General features: G+C 45.3%; 1 protein-coding gene across 1 annotated transcript; it reads left to right on the top strand.

Moving 5' to 3' along the window:
* The first annotated feature begins 1,043 nt into the window (after positions 1–1,043).
* LOC144101135 (uncharacterized) lies at positions 1,044–18,547 on the top strand. Its single transcript, XM_077634172.1, has 6 exons — positions 1,044–1,180; positions 8,824–8,964; positions 11,355–11,638; positions 13,403–13,507; positions 15,540–15,666; positions 18,423–18,547. Exons 2-6 carry the CDS (start codon positions 8,835–8,837, stop codon positions 18,464–18,466), a joined length of 690 nt encoding a protein of 229 aa, XP_077490298.1. The 5' UTR covers positions 1,044–1,180; positions 8,824–8,834; the 3' UTR covers positions 18,467–18,547.
* The last annotated feature ends 1,107 nt before the right edge of the window (positions 18,548–19,654 follow it).

Raw genomic sequence — 19,654 nt, 5'->3', positions numbered from 1 at the left:
TCTAGTTTTAAAACACGGCTTCTAGTTCAGTACAAAAATTTGAAAATTAATCAGCGTTAGTTATGGATTCGTCTAGACGGTTCCATTCTCTTGTTACTAGCGGGAAGAAAGAATTTTTGAAAGTGTCACTGTGATAAGGATATTCGGTTAGTGTATACGCGTCCTGGTTTCTTAATGCACGTTTTAGTGACAGTGAAATGTACTTTGGTGAATCGATCTTAAAAGTGTTATTAAGGAGCTGATAAAGAAATTTTTGGTGGCGCGCGCTTTACCCTTCAAGTCCGGAGATCTCAACGTCGCTGTAGTGGAGCAAGGTACTGAATTTTGCTCATTTCCTCTTTAAGTTGTATCGTTCAACGCGGCGAGGCGAACGCTTCCGAACTCACTTGGATATAGCACAGTCAGTGATGCTGATTAAAGTCGCTCAACAAATGAGCAATCTCTCGTTCCGCGTCAGCAAAAAAAAAAGTAGGTAATAGTGGTTATAGGTACAAGTCGGCAAAAGGTAATTAACGACCGGAAATATTTTAGCTCTGGGATTTTTCCTTTTCGAGATGTTTCGGGCAGCAGTCGAAAGAAAAAAAAGTCCTTGTTATTTTTCTCATGTCAGGAGCGTGTAACTAAAACCGGCGCCAAAAATAAGTAAATGAGATGTGAAGATTTTTTTTTTGTCAACAAATACCATGGCCTTATTTCACACGCGCGTCGCTGCTAAAACGCCCCAAGTGCGCTTCATGCTGCAATAACGAATCAAAAACTCTACACAGCCCCTTTTATATAAGGGCCCCAGTCCAGTTCGGGCTCGCGGTTGTGTTGATAAGACCCACCGCACATACCGCGAAGTGGCAGAGAGGGAGAAACGTGCGTGCTCACATGACGCAAAAACATACGCACGCACGCATAGATGCCGCAGAGCTGCCACAGAAGCACGCGACTGCACCCTTCCTCTCAAAATTATCTCCGTTTCCTATCCTCCTCTTCCTCTGCTTGGTCGCACCAATCGCATCGTCGATTCTTCCCGCCAATCCCTCGCCCATTCTCCTCCTCCCTGAGCAACACCGGGAACAAGATCGCGGTTTCCTTGTCTGGCCTTGTCGGCGGAAGTGGAGGAGGCGGTTGGTTGCCTGGTGTAGCTTCCCCTGCTTCTTTGACCCGGACCCGAACAGAACTGGAATTGAGCGTAAGTAGTTTTCATTCGCTATTGTAGACAGTTTAGTGCATACCGCCTCAGGAAGCGCTGCAGAAAGGCCTGGAAAGTGCCTGGCCGGACTATGTTATCCTGACTGCACAAAGAACAGTGCGCTGATTTCCGCGTGTTTACACATAGACATTGCGCTAGCAGCGAAGTTTAAGTATTGTACTGCAATCCAGAGTAGAAGGGGAAAGAGAATAGCGCAGTTAAACTGTACCAGTAATAAATGTACCCGTATATTTTAGACATACAACAACGAATGTGACATCGAGGAGAAAGCTTTGCGCAATGTTAAATTAAGGAAATAAAAAAAAAAGAATACCAAGCATTTCTTTCCACGGGAACGTTTACACCTTATTGTCCTGTTTAGCTTCATTCCTAAGCTTCATTCACCATTGTTTAGTACGTCCAATACTTAAGGGTACCCATGTTATGGTGTTGGTGACGTACGGTTTGGATTACCGTTACGTAACTACGAATAAAACACTAAATCTCCCCAAAATATCCCATCGGGACCTTTGGAATCTCCCCAGGAGGTGCTAGTTTTTCCGAAACACATTCAAAAAACGCCCCCGCTACTAGTAGTCTCGGAAAAGTTGTGCGACCCTGGGAAAGGCCCAAAAGGTTAGTGCTCGATTTCTCGGCTCTGTTTCAGTAAAATAATTCCTCCTTTTACGCGATAGTGTATACAGCTTGTTCGGTCGAAAAGCCGGCGGAGTAGTAGTCGTTATAGCGTGTCGGAAATAATCGGGGGCTGCGTGAAATAAAAAATGTATCATTGTAATTTGTGGTTGTGGTGATCGATGAATGTTTTGTGTGATAGGCAATGACGAGTAATGAAATCATTGTAGTTAATTGACTAACTAAGAATGAAGAAAAACTGAAGAAAACCGGGGTTCAAAGGTGTCAAAATGCTCAGAATGAATAGACAATGGTTGATGATGCTAACTAAGAAATAACTAAGTTTTAATTGAAGAGATAATTCATTGCAACAGTTGAACAAAATATAAAATGCGTTCAAAGGTGTCAAATTGCTTACAATAGGAAGCCTAACCGACTACGCTATCGCGTCGTATACCCTTATGACGGAGCTTAAAGGTGCACTAAAGAGAAGCCTGAACTCGTCTTCTTCGCTAGAACGTTGCGGTTTCTCGCGAGTCTCGTGATGCACCACGCAGGCTTCTATGATTTGTTCCAACGTTTTTTGAAGTCCTAGGTACATTATTTTAAAGCGGTGGCTCTAATAGACGCAAAAGTCAATGTCCAGGATGTGGAAGTTTGATTTTAGTGTGACTTTGCAAAGCCGCTTAGCAACAGCTTCTGGCCCAGGCCACTGCCGAAAATTTACCTCGTCCGATTCGGACGAAAGTCGATGTCAAACTATAATTAATCGTTCCCGACACGATGGCGACCTCCAAATTTGGCCCGTGTCATTTCCAAAAATATGGGCTGAGCCACCCCCAAAATTCGACCTCGACCGATTTGGACAAAAATCGATATTTAACCATAAGTGACCGTACCCGACAAGATGGCGACCACAAAATTTGGCCCGGGTCATTTCCAAAATTTGGCCTTAGCCACCCCCGAAATTTGACCTTGGCCGATTTGGACAAAAATCGATACTTAATCATAAGTGACCGTACCCGACACGATGGCGACCAAAAAATTTGGCCCGGGTCATTTCCAAAATTTGTCCTTAGCCACCCCCGAAATTTGACCTTGGCCGATTTGGACGAAAATCGATGTTTAACCATATGTGACCGTACCCGACATGATGGCGATCTCCTAATTTGGTCTGGGTCATTGCCAAAATTTGACCTTAGTGATTTGGGAATGGTTTTGAACTTTAACAGATTTAACCAAGTTAGGACCGTATCCTGTACTAAGTCTCGAAAAGTGCACCATGGTGCCTCATGTCCACTATGATGGCTTGCCCTTTGACCCTTCACCTGACTTTTTACATTTCACCTTGAATAATTTTCGACGAGATGGCGCTACTATCATTTCACGTGACGTGGCGTCAACGGATGGTGCGTATAAAACACCGCGTAGCTTCGTATTTCTTCTCATTCATGGAAGAAGAGGAGTCTGAAATATCTGTCGAAAGAAGGAAGGAAGTGTCCCCCTTCCTTCGTCTTACATCCATGGTTTGCGGCCATTGACCCGGAGGTACTCAACACGAGGGCTTAAAAAGCCAAGCTGCGCCTCTCCCGCAGTCACACCGTGAAGAAGGGGCCGAGCCGGTCCCGAAACGTCGTGTTTTTCAAAAATTAACCTGGTTGGCATCAGTCATCTTTGTACTAAAATAACCTTTGTGCACAAGAAACGTTCGTTGATGATGTATTTGGGAACCTACGAGGCGCAATTAAAACTGCATGCGCAATTGCGCCACGGCATGCACATTTTTTTAGCATCGGCGCTTGGTGCGAGCAAAATAATAGTCAACGCTTGCTGCGTTCTTTAATTTTGATAGCTACGGAGGGAAACAAAACTGCATTTGATGACACAGCGGAATAGGTTGATTGGATCCTTGCGGCTCAATTACTGTAGCATGCCGTCAGCGGATATGCCATTTGCACAGAACTCCCTGCGTGTCTCGTGCGCCCAGTTTCGATTTTGCGAGGGAAAAAAAAGGGGCCGCATTTCCTCACGCTCTCGAACTTCAGGAAACGACGTATTCGCCGCTTGAGAAACCAATTTGGCATCGGCTTGAGCATGGCTTCTATCCCCCTTGGCACTAAACACATGATTGTGTTAACTAAAACGGTAATTAATATACCTGAGACAACTAGCCACCTGATTACGAATAATTTTATAGGAAACGAAGTCCAAATCGCGAACAGGTTAGTCCTCATGAGTTTTTTTTTATTTAATGCTTCGCATATTTACGAATTTTTAAAGCTGTTCCCGGGGTCTTCCAGTGTGTAAGTCTATTCATTGTTCAACTAAAACTCAGAGAAAAACATTCGCAATAAAAAAAGTAACCATTGTTTCCTGCTCGGAAGGGACATTTGAACAAAGAAATAACATCCTTCCTGCACGGATTGCGCTGATTTCTTGATCCAGGGTCTGGCATTAGCACTATTTATTCGTATAATACTCGTCTTTAATTAATCCAGAGTTTCATGAGGAACGGTCCCATAATGGCAATCAATGGAGTGCATATTGCAACCACGCAAAACGACGAGGGACGAAGAGAAGAAAGCACAGGACAAAACCCGCTTTGTCCTGTGCTTTCTTCTCTTCGTCCCTCGTCGTTTTGCGTGGTTGCAATATGCATTTTGTCCTGTGCTTTTTTCTCTTCGTCCCTCGTCGTTTTGCGTGGTTGCAATATGCATTTTGTCCTGTGCTTTCTTCTCTTCGTCCCTCGTCGTTTTGCGTGGTTGCAATATGCATTTTGTCCTGTGCTTTCTTCTCTTCGTCCCTCGTCGTTTTGCGTGGTTGCAATATGCATTTTGTCCTGTGCTTTCTTCTCTTCGTCCCTCGTCGTTTTGCGTGGTTGCAATATGCATTTTGTCCTGTGCTTTCTTCTCTTCGTCCCTCGTCGTTTTGCGTGGTTGCAATATGCATTTTGTCCTGTGCTTTCTTCTCTTCGTCCCTCGTCGTTTTGCGTGGTTGCAATATGCATTTTGTCCTGTGCTTTCTTCTCTTCGTCCCTCGTCGTTTTGCGTGGTTGCAATATGCATTTTGTCCTGTGCTTTCTTCTCTTCGTCCCTCGTCGTTTTGCGTGGTTGCAATATGCATTTTGTCCTGTGCTTTCTTCTCTTCGTCCCTCGTCGTTTTGCGTGGTTGCAATATGCATTTTGTCCTGTGCTTTCTTCTCTTCGTCCCTCGTCGTTTTGCGTGGTTGCAATATGCATTTTGTCCTGTGCTTTCTTCTCTTCGTCCCTCGTCGTTTTGCGTGGTTGCAATATGCATTTTGTCCTGTGCTTTCTTCTCTTCGTCCCTCATCGTTTTGCGTGGTTGCAATATGCATTTTGTCCTGTGCTTTCTTCTCTTCGTCCCTCGTCGTTTTGCGTGGTTGCAATATGCATTTTGTCCTGTGCTTTCTTCTCTTCGTCCCTCGTCGTTTTGCGTGGTTGCAATATGCATTTTGTCCTGTGCTTTCTTCTCTTCGTCCCTCGTCGTTTTGCGTGGTTGCAATATGCATTTTGTCCTGTGCTTTCTTCTCTTCGTACCTCGTCGTATCGCGTGGTTGCAATATGCATTTTGTCCTGTGCTTTCTTCTCTTCGTACCTCGTCGTATCGCGTGGTTGCAATATGCATTTTGTCCTGTGCTTTCTTCTCTTCGTACCTCGTCGTATCGCGTGGTTGCAATATGCATTTTGTCCTGTGCTTTCTTCTCTTCGTATCTCGTCGTTTTGCGTGGTTGCAATATGCATTTTGTCCTGTGCTTTCTTCTCTTCGTCCCTCGTCGTTTTGCGTGGTTGCAATATGCATTTTGTCCTGTGCTTTCTTCTCTTCGTACCTCGTCGTATCGCGTGGTTGCAATATGCATTTTGTCCTGTGCTTTCTTCTCTTCGTACCTCGTCGTATCGCGTGGTTGCAATATGCATTTTGTCCTGTGCTTTCTTCTCTTCGTATCTCGTCGTTTTGCGTGGTTGCAATATGCATTTTGTCCTGTGCTTTCTTCTCTTCGTCCCTCGTCGTTTTGCGTGGTTGCAATATGCATTTTGTCCTGTGCTTTCTTCTCTTCGTCCCTCGTCGTTTTGCGTGGTTGCAATATGCATTTTGTCCTGTGCTTTCTTCTCTTCGTCCCTCGTCGTTTTGCGTGGTTGCAATATGCATTTTGTCCTGTGCTTTCTTCTCTTCGTACCTCGTCGTATCGCGTGGTTGCAATATGCATTTTGTCCTGTGCTTTCTTCTCTTCGTACCTCGTCGTATCGCGTGGTTGCAATATGCATTTTGTCCTGTGCTTTCTTCTCTTCGTATCTCGTCGTTTTGCGTGGTTGCAATATGCATTTTGTCCTGTGCTTTCTTCTCTTCGTCCCTCGTCGTTTTGCGTGGTTGCAATATGCATTTTGTCCTGTGCTTTCTTCTCTTCGTACCTCGTCGTATCGCGTGGTTGCAATATGCATTTTGTCCTGTGCTTTCTTCTCTTCGTACCTCGTCGTATCGCGTGGTTGCAATATGCATTTTGTCCTGTGCTTTCTTCTCTTCGTATCTCGTCGTTTTGCGTGGTTGCAATATGCATTTTGTCCTGTGCTTTCTTCTCTTCGTCCCTCGTCGTTTTGCGTGGTTGCAATATGCATTTTGTCCTGTGCTTTCTTCTCTTCGTACCTCGTCGTATCGCGTGGTTGCAATATGCATTTTGTCCTGTGCTTTCTTCTCTTCGTCCCTCGTCGTTTTGCGTGGTTGCAATATGCATTTTGTCCTGTGCTTTCTTCTCTTCGTCCCTCGTCGTTTTGCGTGGTTGCAATATGCATTTTGTCCTGTGCTTTCTTCTCTTCGTCCCTCGTCGTTTTGCGTGGTTGCAATATGCATTTTGTCCTGTGCTTTCTTCTCTTCGTACCTCGTCGTATCGCGTGGTTGCAATATGCATTTTGTCCAGTGCTTTCTTCTCTTCGTACCTCGTCGTATCGCGTGGTTGCAATATGCATTTTGTCCTGTGCTTTCTTCTCTTCGTATCTCGTCGTTTTGCGTGGTTGCAATATGCATTTTGTCCTGTGCTTTCTTCTCTTCGTCCCTCGTCGTTTTGCGTGGTTGCAATATGCATTTTGTCCTGTGCTTTCTTCTCTTCGTCCCTCGTCGTTTTGCGTGGTTGCAATATGCATTTTGTCCTGTGCTTTCTTCTCTTCGTACCTCGTCGTTTTGCGTGGTTGCAATATGCATTTTGTCCTGTGCTTTCTTCTCTTCGTCCCTCGTCGTTTTGCGTGGTTGCAATATGCACTCCATCAATATGCTATCGCCTGAGCCGATCACGTCTCGTGTTAAACTGCAACACACTCTCGCGCTGTGCATTGCACATCGTCTTCTTCATCAACTAATACTGCTATCAGACTAATTAATATTCGTGCTTTGAGCTACGTGGCGGTAGTGACAGAGTGATGTGCGCTGCATGCCTTGACTTTGACAACATTACTGCAGAAACGCGGCCTGAAGCTTAGGCCGCCGGCGTACATTGAGTAAATTGGCATTGACGGTGAAAAAGGTGAAGACGCGCGTAACTGGTTCCATGGGTTAGTGGACACCTCAATCGCGCTTTCAGGTACTGTGTGTGTTAAAAGTATCCGAGCAGCCGCGCCGGCGGCCGGAGCGGGCTTGCATGCCGAGGGGCGGCGCTGCTGTCTTGAGCGCTGTAGAGTGCCTCGATGCCAACGCCGGGTGGAGACAACTTAAGCGACGCCGCCATATTGAATCACAACTTGCCTCTCCCATGTACCGCGAATTGCTCGACTGGTAGCCCAGTGTAGCTCTCGCTGCAAAAGGCCGTTCAAGTTAAAGCACTTTGAAGCGCGCCGAAAGCATGAACAGCGCCGTTACAAACGCTAGCGCCGCTGATCCCGTGTGATCCAATATGGCGGCGCCGCTGAAGTTGTCTCCACCCCGGCGCTGGCATTGAGGCACCCTAGGGCACTAGCCGCTGCTCCCCGGCTGCGAGCGTCAACTGGCTGACGTAAGCCTGCACCCTCTGCTTACTCTGCTTGCTTTTGATCAGAAGGAGGGCGAGAGCGCGGGCTCACCTACGTCACTCAGTTTACGCTCGCAGACAGGGGTCAGCGACCAGCTCCGAGGGCAGCAGTGCCTCCGCCTGGCTGAGAGCCCGCTCCTGCTGCCGTCGCGGCTGCTCGGATACTTTTGGCGAGGACGGTCGCAATGATGTCCACCTGCAAAAAATTGTGCTTTCGCACATAATTGTGTGCTTAGTAATGATAAGCCGCCAGCCAATTTTTGTACCAATAGCTACATTACGGTAGCATTTCGAGCCTTCAGCGTGGAGGCGCCGGCACCCTGTGGCTGCGCCGCCACGCTGTCACGTGGTGCGGCGCCGTGGCTGATCGCGTGGTTTGTCACGTGGTTGGTCACGTGACCAAGTTCAACTCGGCCAGCTGTAGCTACTGCGTCACTCCAGGTTTCACCATACCTAAACCACCGCCAATTTTTTTTATTTGATTCCTCTTTTTCTCTCTTTCATGATCCTATATTTTTCGATCAATGTTTCGAATAAAATTCAGTTCGAAGGTAGCGTGTGTTTGTGTCTTGTCTCGTCTTCTTCGTTTTCTTCTTGTCAGGAATGGGTTACCAACTAGCCCAAACCCACACCTTATTATGAATTGAAGCCGCAAGTCAGTGCTCTGACTTGTCATGTTTTCTTTTTTGCGTTCCGGCCTCCTATAGCCAATCTGCCAGATATAGTGCATCATTAACACTGTATTGTATAGCATAGCACTTATTTTACTGCACTGTGTATTTTATTAGCATTGTATGATTTTCTTTGTATTGTGTTTATTTAGTTCGCCGCAATTATATAATGCACAAACAGGAACCTATAATGATAAAATAAATAATGATGATGCTGACGATGATGATGAATTAAATTTAATATTTCGAGTGTTCTGCTTCCTTGTTATATCAAGCATAGTGAGCTTCACCAATTGCATTTCCCCAATAATCTTTCATTTTCGCCGTAGAAAACGCAGACATGTCCAAGCGCTTACACTCAACTCAACCTGAACAACCTCAGCGCCCGCTATCGACGAGTCCAAAGCGCCGGGCAGATTCATTTGTAGGCCACGGACCTGGGACATCAAACAGCTCGCAAAAAGAACAAGGTATTTTGTGTTTCAGAGCACCCACAATATTTCAGCTGCTTGACTGGCGAAATGTTGAACAGCGTCAGGAGCGCAGACGCGAATCCATCCGTGGTGGCCTGCGCTGCCCGAGATGCGTTGAGATGCGTGAAACGTGAACAGTGGGTGGGTGGATGGATGGATGGATGGATGGATGGATGGATAGATAGATAGATAGATAGATAGATAGATAGATAGATAGATAGATAGATAGATAGATAGATAGATAGATAGATAGATAGATAGATAGATAGATAGATAGATAGATAGATAGATAGATAGATAGATAGATAGATAGATAGATAGATAGATAGATAGATAGATAGATAGATAGATAGATAGATAGATAGATAGATAGATAGATAGATAGATAGATAGATAGATAGATAGATAGATAGATAGATAGATAGATAGATAGATAGATAGATAGATAGATAGATAGATTGACAGACAGACAGACAGACAGACAGACAGACAGACAGACAGACAGATAGATAGATAGATAGATAGATAGATAGATAGATAGATAGATAGATAGATAGATAGATAGATAGATAGATAGATAGATAGATAGATAGATAGATAGATAGATAGATAGATAGATAGATAGATAGATAGATAGATAGATAGATAGATAGATAGATAGATAGATAGATAGATAGATAGATAGATAGATAGATAGATAGATAGATAGATAGATAGATAGATAGATAGATAGATAGATAGACAGACAGACAGACGGACGGACGGACGGACGGACGGACGGACGGACGGACGGACGGACGGACGGACGGACGGACGGACGGACGGACGGACGGACGGACGGACAGACAGACAGACAGACAGACAGACAGACAGACAGACAGACAGACAGACAGACAGACAGACAGACAGACAGACAGACAGACAGACAGACAGACAGACAGACAGACAGACAGACAGACAGACAGGCAGACAGACAGACAGACAGACAGACAGACAGACAGACAGACAGACAGACAGACAGACAGACAGACAGATAGATAGATAGATAGATAGATAGATAGATAGATAGATAGATAGATAGATAGATAGATAGATAGATAGATAGATAGATAGATAGATAGATAGATAGATAGATAGATAGATAGATAGATAGATAGATAGATAGATAGATAGATAGATAGATAGATAGATAGATAGATAGATAGATAGATAGATAGATAGATAGATAGATAGATAGATAGATAGATAGATAGATAGATAGATAGATAGATAGATAGATAGATAGATAGATAGATAGATAGATAGATAGATAGATAGATAGATAGATAGATAGATAGATAGATAGATAGATAGATAGATAGATAGATAGATAGATAGATAGATAGATAGATAGATAGATAGATAGATAGATAGATAGATAGATAGATAGATAGATAGATAGATAGATAGATAGATAGATAGATAGATGCGGAGGGAAAGGAAGGGATGAGCCTACTATTCTACTCTTCGGCTTCGCCTCCGTGAATAGTAGGAATGCGCTGTGGACGTGTCGTGAAGGGACCCTTTACGTAAAACTATAAAGACAGAGGACTGCAGAGAAAGCACGGGCGTCTGCTGGAGAATGATTTAATAAGCTAGTGAGGGAGGAAGAGAATGAAAAGGGAGGGAGCAAGTGAGCGTTTGAATGTTGTAGTGAGCAAGCAATCCAGTTAGTGACTGCTTGAGCGTGCAACGGTGTTGATAACCGCGTGATCGATTGTTTGCGTGAATGTGCGGACAACTTGAAGGTATGAGAACACGAAGAATGCAAAGAAAGCAAAAAAAAATTTAAACCAGCAGTTGGGATCATAAATTTTATTCCCTGTTATAGATCATGCTTTAGCCTCTTGGGACGCTACAAAAAAGAGACCACATATGCACAATTACGACCTCACGTTTGACGGTTAATATTCCTTTGCTAGATGCTCTGTCCCTAGCCCAGTTACCTGGAGCATGCCACGTGGGACTTCGACAGAGCCGGTAAGGACATGCCTATAGAACTTTCCATCGGGGGCCTCCCTGGGCGTCGCCACGTTGCTCGTTAGGCTGTTGTGCGCACTTGGCGCTATCGCGATGGAAGCAACGGTAGAACCGGTTTCCAAAGGCTGAGAGAGGAGGCGCTTCGACTTCCTCCTCGCCCGACGAAAAGGTCTACAAGCGCAGGCAGCTGGCGCAAAAAGCACTACAGGTGCTGTAAAATGCTTACTTCTCTCGCTAATCTGCGCTAGTCTATGGGATACGGCGCTGTGATCGAGATTGCAAACTTTATCGCATGTTTTCAATAACGGTTCCACCCGGTGCCCCAAGGCCGCTGATCGCTTTACACTGCTCAAACTTTTCAAATCCAGGGCCGTCAACACGGAAAAAGCCTAAAAGGAACGATCAAGTGGCCGATACCGAAGGACCTTGCAAAGTCTTCATCTATATGACCCCTCTAGAGAGCGGAGCTGCCAGTTCGCCATCCGTGGGCAGAGAAGACAACCCGCTGCCCTTGGGGATGCAGAACTGGACTGTGGTCTTTCTGTGGGAAAAGCACGGCTTCCGAGTTGAAGGCTTCACCAGAATGGAAAAGTGCGTTATCTTCGAGTGGGAGGGGACCAAAGAAGAAGCCTCACGTCAACACGGAGAAAAGGTGCCGTTCTAAGCCTTTCGTTTTGCGTTCTCGTTTTTTTCTGCACATTCTTGAAACCCGTTTTGCGGTATCGTCAAAAATAAGTCCAGGCCATCGAGGTCCACTAAGTTATGGGACAGGCATGCAGGAAAGAATAGCTACAAGTAGTTTTTTGCCTGGAACCAAACGACTGCAAGGCACACTCTACAGCACACAGGTAGTGCACTCCAAAAACGACACATCTGTCAACGGCCATTCATCAATAACAGCTAAAGCGACAGAAGAGCTGATTGGGTAAGCCACAGTACTTTTCACAACTGTTGCGGTACCGCGAAAGAAAATTCATTAAAAAAGCTGGTACCAGCAGACCTCTGGCTCAGCGTCCGGAGCCATTCGTCGACGTCATCCCTGTAGCTCGCGAGACCATTTCAGGGCCAATGCCTCCTCCAGGTAATGTATGTCAACTATCTTCCACCAGCGGTGGCATTGCGAAAAAAATCGACCTAATTTATAACGCATCGGACAGCAGGGGACCCCCTGACCGGCATTGTTAGGTCGCCGTTCTCCCACTATCAAGAGGTGAGCAACAGTTGTACTGTCTGAAACGAGGTCTGTGGGTTAACAGGAAAGGACATGGCGCAGTATCTGTCTCATATATCGTTGGACACCTGAACCGCGCCGTAAGGGAAGGGATAAAGGAGGGAGTGAAAGAAGAAAGAGGTGCCGTAGTGGAGGGCTCTGGAATTTCGACCACCGGGGGATCTTTAACGTGCGCTGACATCGCACAGCACATGGACGCCTTAGCGTTTTTCCTCCATAAAAACGCAGTCGCCGCGGTCGGGTTCGAACCCGGGAACTCCGGATCAGTAGCCGAGCGTCCTGACCACTGAGCCACCGCGGCGGGTGAGGTCTGTGGGTTATTTCTGGATTTTGTCACTTAATAAAAGTTCTATTACATTTGCCGGTTGGCCATAGGGTGGTCACTCTGTGGCCAACCTCGTCACAAGATTCTGCTCGGCCTCTCGAAACCCGCCATGGTCGAAAATTCGGCCTGTCACGTGATCTTATCACGCCATCCTAGGTCACGGAAACCTTGTAGCGTCATCACAACCTGGCCAGTGGACTGTGGGCAAATCGCCCACCGTGGCGGATGGCACTTATATTAGTGATTGGTCGCGAAAGGTTTCCCTGGAAGAGCCTATAGAGAACCACGTTGCTCTTCGAGAGGAACCTGGGTCTCACAACCCTGGGTCTCAGAAGCTGCACGGGTCGCACCACCTATAATCGCAGGGCAGTGGCGCATTGCTTGACCGCTGTACCGCTGTGCAGCAGGGGTATGAGGACTTCCAGGGATTTATGCTCGTAAAGTAGTAGAGTTGGTTCATTCTACTTGGGGGGATGCTTGTAGCGTGACAAAAAAAAACAGACAAGGGACAGAAGATGAACAGGACGGGAGAAGATCGGGAGAAGATGGACCGAAGATAACAGAAGATGAACGTTCATCTTGTTCATCTTCTGTTCCTTGTCTGTTTTTGTCACGCTACTGGCATCCCCTGATGTAAAGTAGAGATGAGAAATTCCACATATATGAGCTTTAATCCATTAACGCTACCGCGTCATATTCTTAAAGCGAAGCTTAAGTGTCTCCTCCAGTTTTTTATTATAGATACCTCAAGGGCCCTTGAGGGCTTTACATGAGGGGTAATTTATGTTACTGTATTTATTTATGTAATTTATGTTACTGTATATGTTATTTATGTTACTGTATTTTCTTCTCATGCGCAGGTTGAGTGCGGCGAGCATAAACTGTCCTTTGACAAAGTACGGGACGTGGTGAAAAAGATGAAACAACGTGGGGAGTTCAAGAGCACACCTGACGTCGCCACAACGGTTCGTTGCCGTAGAAAATTAATACGGCGGTTTGTAGGCTTAGACCACTCGGCATTTGCCGTAACGACGCATGGAATGTGTTCTGATATTAATAGCACAAATGGGGCCACATACTAGTAATACATCGGCTTTTTGAGTGCGCTGGTATATATGCGACGTAAAAGCACAGGTAGCGTAGCTTGCCGGAGAAATACGTTAATAACGTCCAGAGCTTTCGATTTTTGGGAGTCGCTATGCATCGATGCACCAACAGACCATTGTTTACTATAAAAGTGATTGGACATTACACTATAGATGTTGCCCACCAGTCCCTTGTAAAGCGTAACAATTAGCTGAAATTTGGGTCACACTTTTTAAGTCCCACTTATTCGAGTGGAAATGCGATGCAGATGTATACCATAAAAATATGCAGAACAATGTTCCGGATAAACACAAAGTTCCAAGCAGACCATTTTTTTCTCATATCTGATGATACATGGTGTGACAATGGTTTCATCTATTCATGTATACGGACCATCGTTGACACTATGCCATGAAAATTGAGTGAAAGCGCGTTCCACATATTTGGACAAGCGGCTTCAAGGGGTTGAGGCTCGACTTAATCTAAGTGTTACAGCCCGTCGCCGCTGCAGAGTGATCAAGACATGATTTCCTCCAAAATAGCATCCTCACATCACGTGTTTGTGACGCAGACATCTTTTTCATTAGCAGAAGCTTAGCCAGGCCTTTGTTCATCTTGCTCAATTTTTCTACTGTGCGCCCCCCCCCCTCCCCGCCTCCACTGCGCCTTCCCGTATAACTCCATCCAGGCACCGTGAAGCGGCAAGGGGATTTCTTTTAACCTAGAAGTTGAACAAGCACGCGTTGAGGGCTTTTTAGTTAATTCTAGCTGTCAGTCCTTGCGGAGTTTTAGCGTTGCGCACACCGTCTACTGTCACCGCTTACCCCGCCGACTGATGCGCATGCGCATATGGCGCCGACGATAGTGAGGCTGTACGAAAGCGAGCGAGATATACCCTATGCCCCACACAGCCTCGACACCGGCAGGCATCGTCGATAACAGTGCCGCCGTACGGCAGCGCTCCCGCCTACGGTCGCACTGGTCCCCATACTTTTGACAAAGAGTGTACTTCTACCGTTAGTGACAAGAAACTGAATTTTCTGTATTTTAGATTAGGTCACACCACTCAAGAGATATAGCTTTGGAACACAAAATTACTCCAATAACAAATATCTGACCATCGCCTCAGTCGAACATAAAAACAAGAACATGCTTTATTAAAAAATTTTCAGGCTTCAAAAGCCGCGAATTAATCCACAGTTCTAACAAAAAAACATGGATATGTGGGAAATTAAAACGTTTCGAACAATATGTGGCCAGCAATAGCTTTTGAAAACCGGCTTCCACTACTTCTTAATGATCTGTAATCTATTGGCACATCAGATAACATCGCAATGGGTTACATTACAGGGACTCTTAGTCTGGTTTCTTAATTTTTCATATTTGTTCCTTCTTCAAGCAACGAAAAACCAACCGTTATTCAGAATGCTACTATTACTCCATGCTATGTCTGTGTTTTCTGTTAAACTCTGCACTACGTCTTTGCACTATGTAGAACGATACCACAATCACTTGAATTGTTTTTCCATATGCTTATGGTTTTATTGTTTTCTTAAGAATATGTGCCAGGTGCAACTTTTAAGTAACATATTGTCGAGAGTAATGTTTTGCAACACAGTGCTTACCCTTGACAGTGTTTCTTTTCAGTGTTCATTTTTTTTTGCGTCGCTTTATATGCTGTCACCGAACAGGGGTCCTGTTGATTTTTCAGGCTTTTAAATGACAGCATTTAGTTCAGTCCTCCTGCATCTATCATGTATGCCGTGATGTTTGGAGGAAAGGGATGATGATGACATTGAAAATACACTCACGAGACGCTTGACATCGTTTGCATGTTCGTAACCGCTGCTAACAAGTTATGATAAATGTGCAACAGTGCTCGATGGTCTTTAGTCACTTTCAACTTTGCAGCTGCTCGCAAAGCTGGGCATTGAACTTCCAGTTCAAGGAATCCTCTTTGTGGCCTTCAAGGGGCTGTTCGATGTGTTCAACTTCCTGGTGGCAAAGAGAGATGGAGAGAGAAAGACAGACGGAAAGGGTAAGCGAATGGCGTCAGGCTAACATCACGTAGATAGGGTACTGGTGGTCAGGACCTCACAGACCACACAATCCTGTGCATCTCTCAACCATCGCAACCTATAGTGCTACTCAAATGCGGCCCCTGCTCAGCTCAAGGAGAGACCCTCTTTAATCAAGGGCAGAAGTACAATATTTCCATTTATAAATCGAAGAACACCCCAGGGATTTCAACTTCCACATAAAGATTCTTTCTGATCCTGGCACAGAGTGTGTGCGTGCAGCTGCCCTTGGGAAGTTCTCGCCCCGGGTGCAGTCATAAGCTGGAAGCTATGTTTAGCACAAATTCCTGCTAGCCGCAGACCAGAAAGATGCTCTAAATCTCTGCGTAACTGAAATTTTCTGCTGGTAGGCGGTCTCACCATCCCGCCTGAGCAATCGTGTGACTCGCTGCCATGTGCCCCCAGTACTCTAATACCTCACGATGCTGCTTTGTATATGCGCGCTGGAAGCCAGCCAGAAAATCGCACAACACAACAGCCAACAGCATACTTTGACTATTGTCCAACACTTTCTTTTTTGTACCGTCCATTGGCTACCTCCACCATGCACACTGGCCAACTCGTCGAGTTCATATTGCTACTAAGTACACAAATGGCGGCTGTTTTTTTTTATCTAGAATGTTGCTACGGTGAAGCAGTTGCCCGAATTAATCGTGAAGTTAGTCCAATTTCCAGCCGGAAATAGCCATTTCTCGAGGAATGGAAGAATCTCCAGTCACTTGTCTCTTCTTTCTTTCCTTACAAAAATTCCTTACAGTCTATAGACTGTCCATAGACTAGTCCATCTACAACGTATAGATCTATGGCCATACACTTTTAGTGGACTTTTGTCTGTAGACAAGAGTCTACTGAATGTCTAATACGAAGCTCTATGAACAATCTACAGACAACCTATAGATTTATGACAAAACTCTTTTTGGAGATTTCTGTCTATGGACTGTCTGTACGCAAACGTCTACTGGTATAGACTTTCAATAGGCATTACAAAGATTTATGACCTAGAGCTTTCATAAACCTTTGTTACCGGACAGTCCCCAACCATTAAAATATGTCACCAGACATTTTTTCAATCAAAATAAACGTAACTCACCTTAAAAGGTGAGTGCCCGTTTCCGGAGGCGACAAGTAAATCGAGCTCACACGGCGGTAACTAGCGCATAGAAAAATCATCGAGCCCGTGAATGACGGCATAAATGGAACTATAGTTCCATTTCTGCCGTCATTCACGGGCTGGGTGATTTTTCTGGCCACGCCTGTATACCTTGCAGCACACACACAAAAAAAACAGCACACAGCTTGTGAGGAGGACCTTAGTATCACGGGTTGCTCATCGCCTGCCTTTACCGCAGCACAGACATTATCGGCATTATTAGTCGAGAGCCCTATCGTTTTCACTTCCTATAACGCCGCTTAAAAACAAGGATAGGAAGTTAGTCGCTGTGCAAATAATCTGTTATACACACATAAGTAGAGCTCTGCTTACAGCAGTTTAGGAGGCCAAATGAATAAAACAGAATCGTGTAGAGTTTCTGTAAATGGACGATTAAGTTAGATTCAACCACTGACCGAGCAGGTGATCAGATTTTACAAGGGATCGAGTCACTTATCATCCTGCTCACGTTGAATCCATTGGACACTAGTGTTTCAGGAATGCAAAGTTTTTGTCTCAGGTGAACGTGGTGTGATCGTACAGTGCATATTTAGCATATTACCCCGAAGACAGGTGAAAGACACATCACCAGTGATTCCACCAGCTGGCCTTCTTATCAACTCGAGCCTACGTACAGTCAGCGTCAGAAGTCTCTGGAGGACGTGTTACTCAAAGTCGGTAGTTCTGCTATTGATCGGCTGCTGGAGACCCCACTGGTAGAGTTGAAAGGAACAATTTCGTTCTTTCGTCTCCAAAAGTGTGGTCTCTAACTGCCGGCTAATAGTAGAGTCATCGAGTTCGTTTGAGTAACACGTGGTCAGAGACTTTTGACTCTGACTTTACTGCCTATAGGCATTGAATAGAAAAAATATGTTGAAATTGTTATAAACTTCAGTCTAAAAGCACTCTGTACATTGTCTACAGAAAAAAGGATACTGAAATGGTTATAGACTTTAGTCCGAAGTAAGCCTATAGATTGTCTATAGATAAAAAGAAATCAGTGTTACACTCATTGGTCTTTAGATAGTCCATAGACTGTCTGTAGACAACAACAAATTAAGGATGTTATTGACTTTAGCCTGTACATTGTTTATAGACTGTATATAACCAAATCAAATTAAAGGTCTATAGACTTCAGTCGATAGATAGTCTATACATTGTCCACAGACAAATGGAAAGTGCTATGAAATGTCTATAGACGATTTTTATAAGGGTGCACTTCGGCAACGGCGAAACGCCTACTAGACACGCCTATATCCGTGATGCGAAGCAAAGGTGGGCGCACACTCTTTCAGGCCCGCTTTGATTGCCTGACGAGACAGGCCGCCTCTCAGCGAGGCCAAGTTATCTGCTGAGATATCCCTCATGGCACAGGCCCGTTTTATCTGATCTGGCCAACGGCTTACCCTGCAGTTTCAGGCTACGACATAGGTAGACGCTTGCCTCGGGGCAACTTATCCTAGAAAAAGAAATTATTTCCGTAGCCATAAATGTGAAGGTCATGGCGTCGAGTGGTATGTAGCAGGACTGCCAATATTAATGGAGACCTGTCTCTCTTGCTTTCAGAGCGCCGCAGAACTGTGAGTGCTCCTAAGGTCGGCTCCACCTGAGCGCAGCTGCATGAGGCGCTCTCACCATTCTGCACCGTTCATAGCTCTTGCCGAGTAATAAAAATAATCTATTCACATCAAGTTCACGTGGGCTCATTTCTGGTAAGTGAGCGAAAGTGCGCATAGGTATAGCACGTAATGTTGGGCTACTGTAGATCCTGACGAAGACAGCTGGAGGTGAGTGTGCCTTTTGAACTCCTACATCGGCCCCCGTGGGAAACGTGTGAGGAAAGCCCTAAATGGACTTGCCTAAATTTCTCAGCTTCCCCATATCGGCACTGGAAACACCATCAAGGGCCAAGTGACCTGACAGGGTCAATAGTGTCAATGCTTACAAGGTCAGTGCATACCTTCATGCTGCCAACATCGATACCCTGCCGCGCTGCCTAAGAACGGGTTCAGAGTATACGTGGGCTTTACGCCGGAAAACCTCGAGCTTCCGATGACAACATGCAATACAAAATTCCTAGCCTATATGCAGCAGCGTTTTTGGTGGGGTGAGGACTGAGGGGACCACTAAGCGAGACATTTTGCGTATGAGAAGCAAGCTGATCCCCAAGAGTGATGCCCAAAGGGCCAACATATGTCGGGACCAGTATCCCCCCCCCCCCCCTTTCATAGCAGCAATCACCACCACCAAGCAAGCTGACCCTCATTTTCTGGCGAAAAAGTCAAAGAAATACATCGTTTAGATTGGGCCGCCTGAGTAAAGGATGACCCATAAATCCTTCCATGCCTATGTCACATTCAGGCCCTTAGTGTCGGATACTCAACACAGCCTGGCTTCCTTTCGCTGCAGTGAACCTTAGAATATTTGAACTAATGCAAACAAAAGCTGTGCGAATCACTGCGCAGTGTACTGGCGTGTGGACTCTCAGTGATGTTTCATTAAGAAAAAAATTCCTTTGAGATAAGTTTAGGCATAAAATTTCGTGAATCTTATGGGATACGCTGCGCATATCGCTTTAATGACATGTTGATGGCTCAGACCTTTCTAGGAGACCTACGCGACATTCATACCTGAAAAAAAAAACTTCCCCATTTCCCGAAGATATGGTGCAGACCTGCACAAAGGATCTACGAATTCGGTAGTTAATAGGGCAGTCGCGTTGAGCTGACAGTAACCTTACTTGTAAAAGTCGCGCACGACCCTATCCAAAAATCTAACAGGTTGTCGATACGCTGCCT

This window comes from Amblyomma americanum, chromosome 8 (genome assembly GCF_052857255.1).
Source record: "Amblyomma americanum isolate KBUSLIRL-KWMA chromosome 8, ASM5285725v1, whole genome shotgun sequence".
Lineage (NCBI taxonomy): Eukaryota > Metazoa > Arthropoda > Arachnida > Ixodida > Ixodidae > Amblyomma > Amblyomma americanum.
The sequence above is the reverse complement of the archived record's forward strand: the minus strand, read 5'-3'. Positions and strand labels throughout refer to the sequence as shown.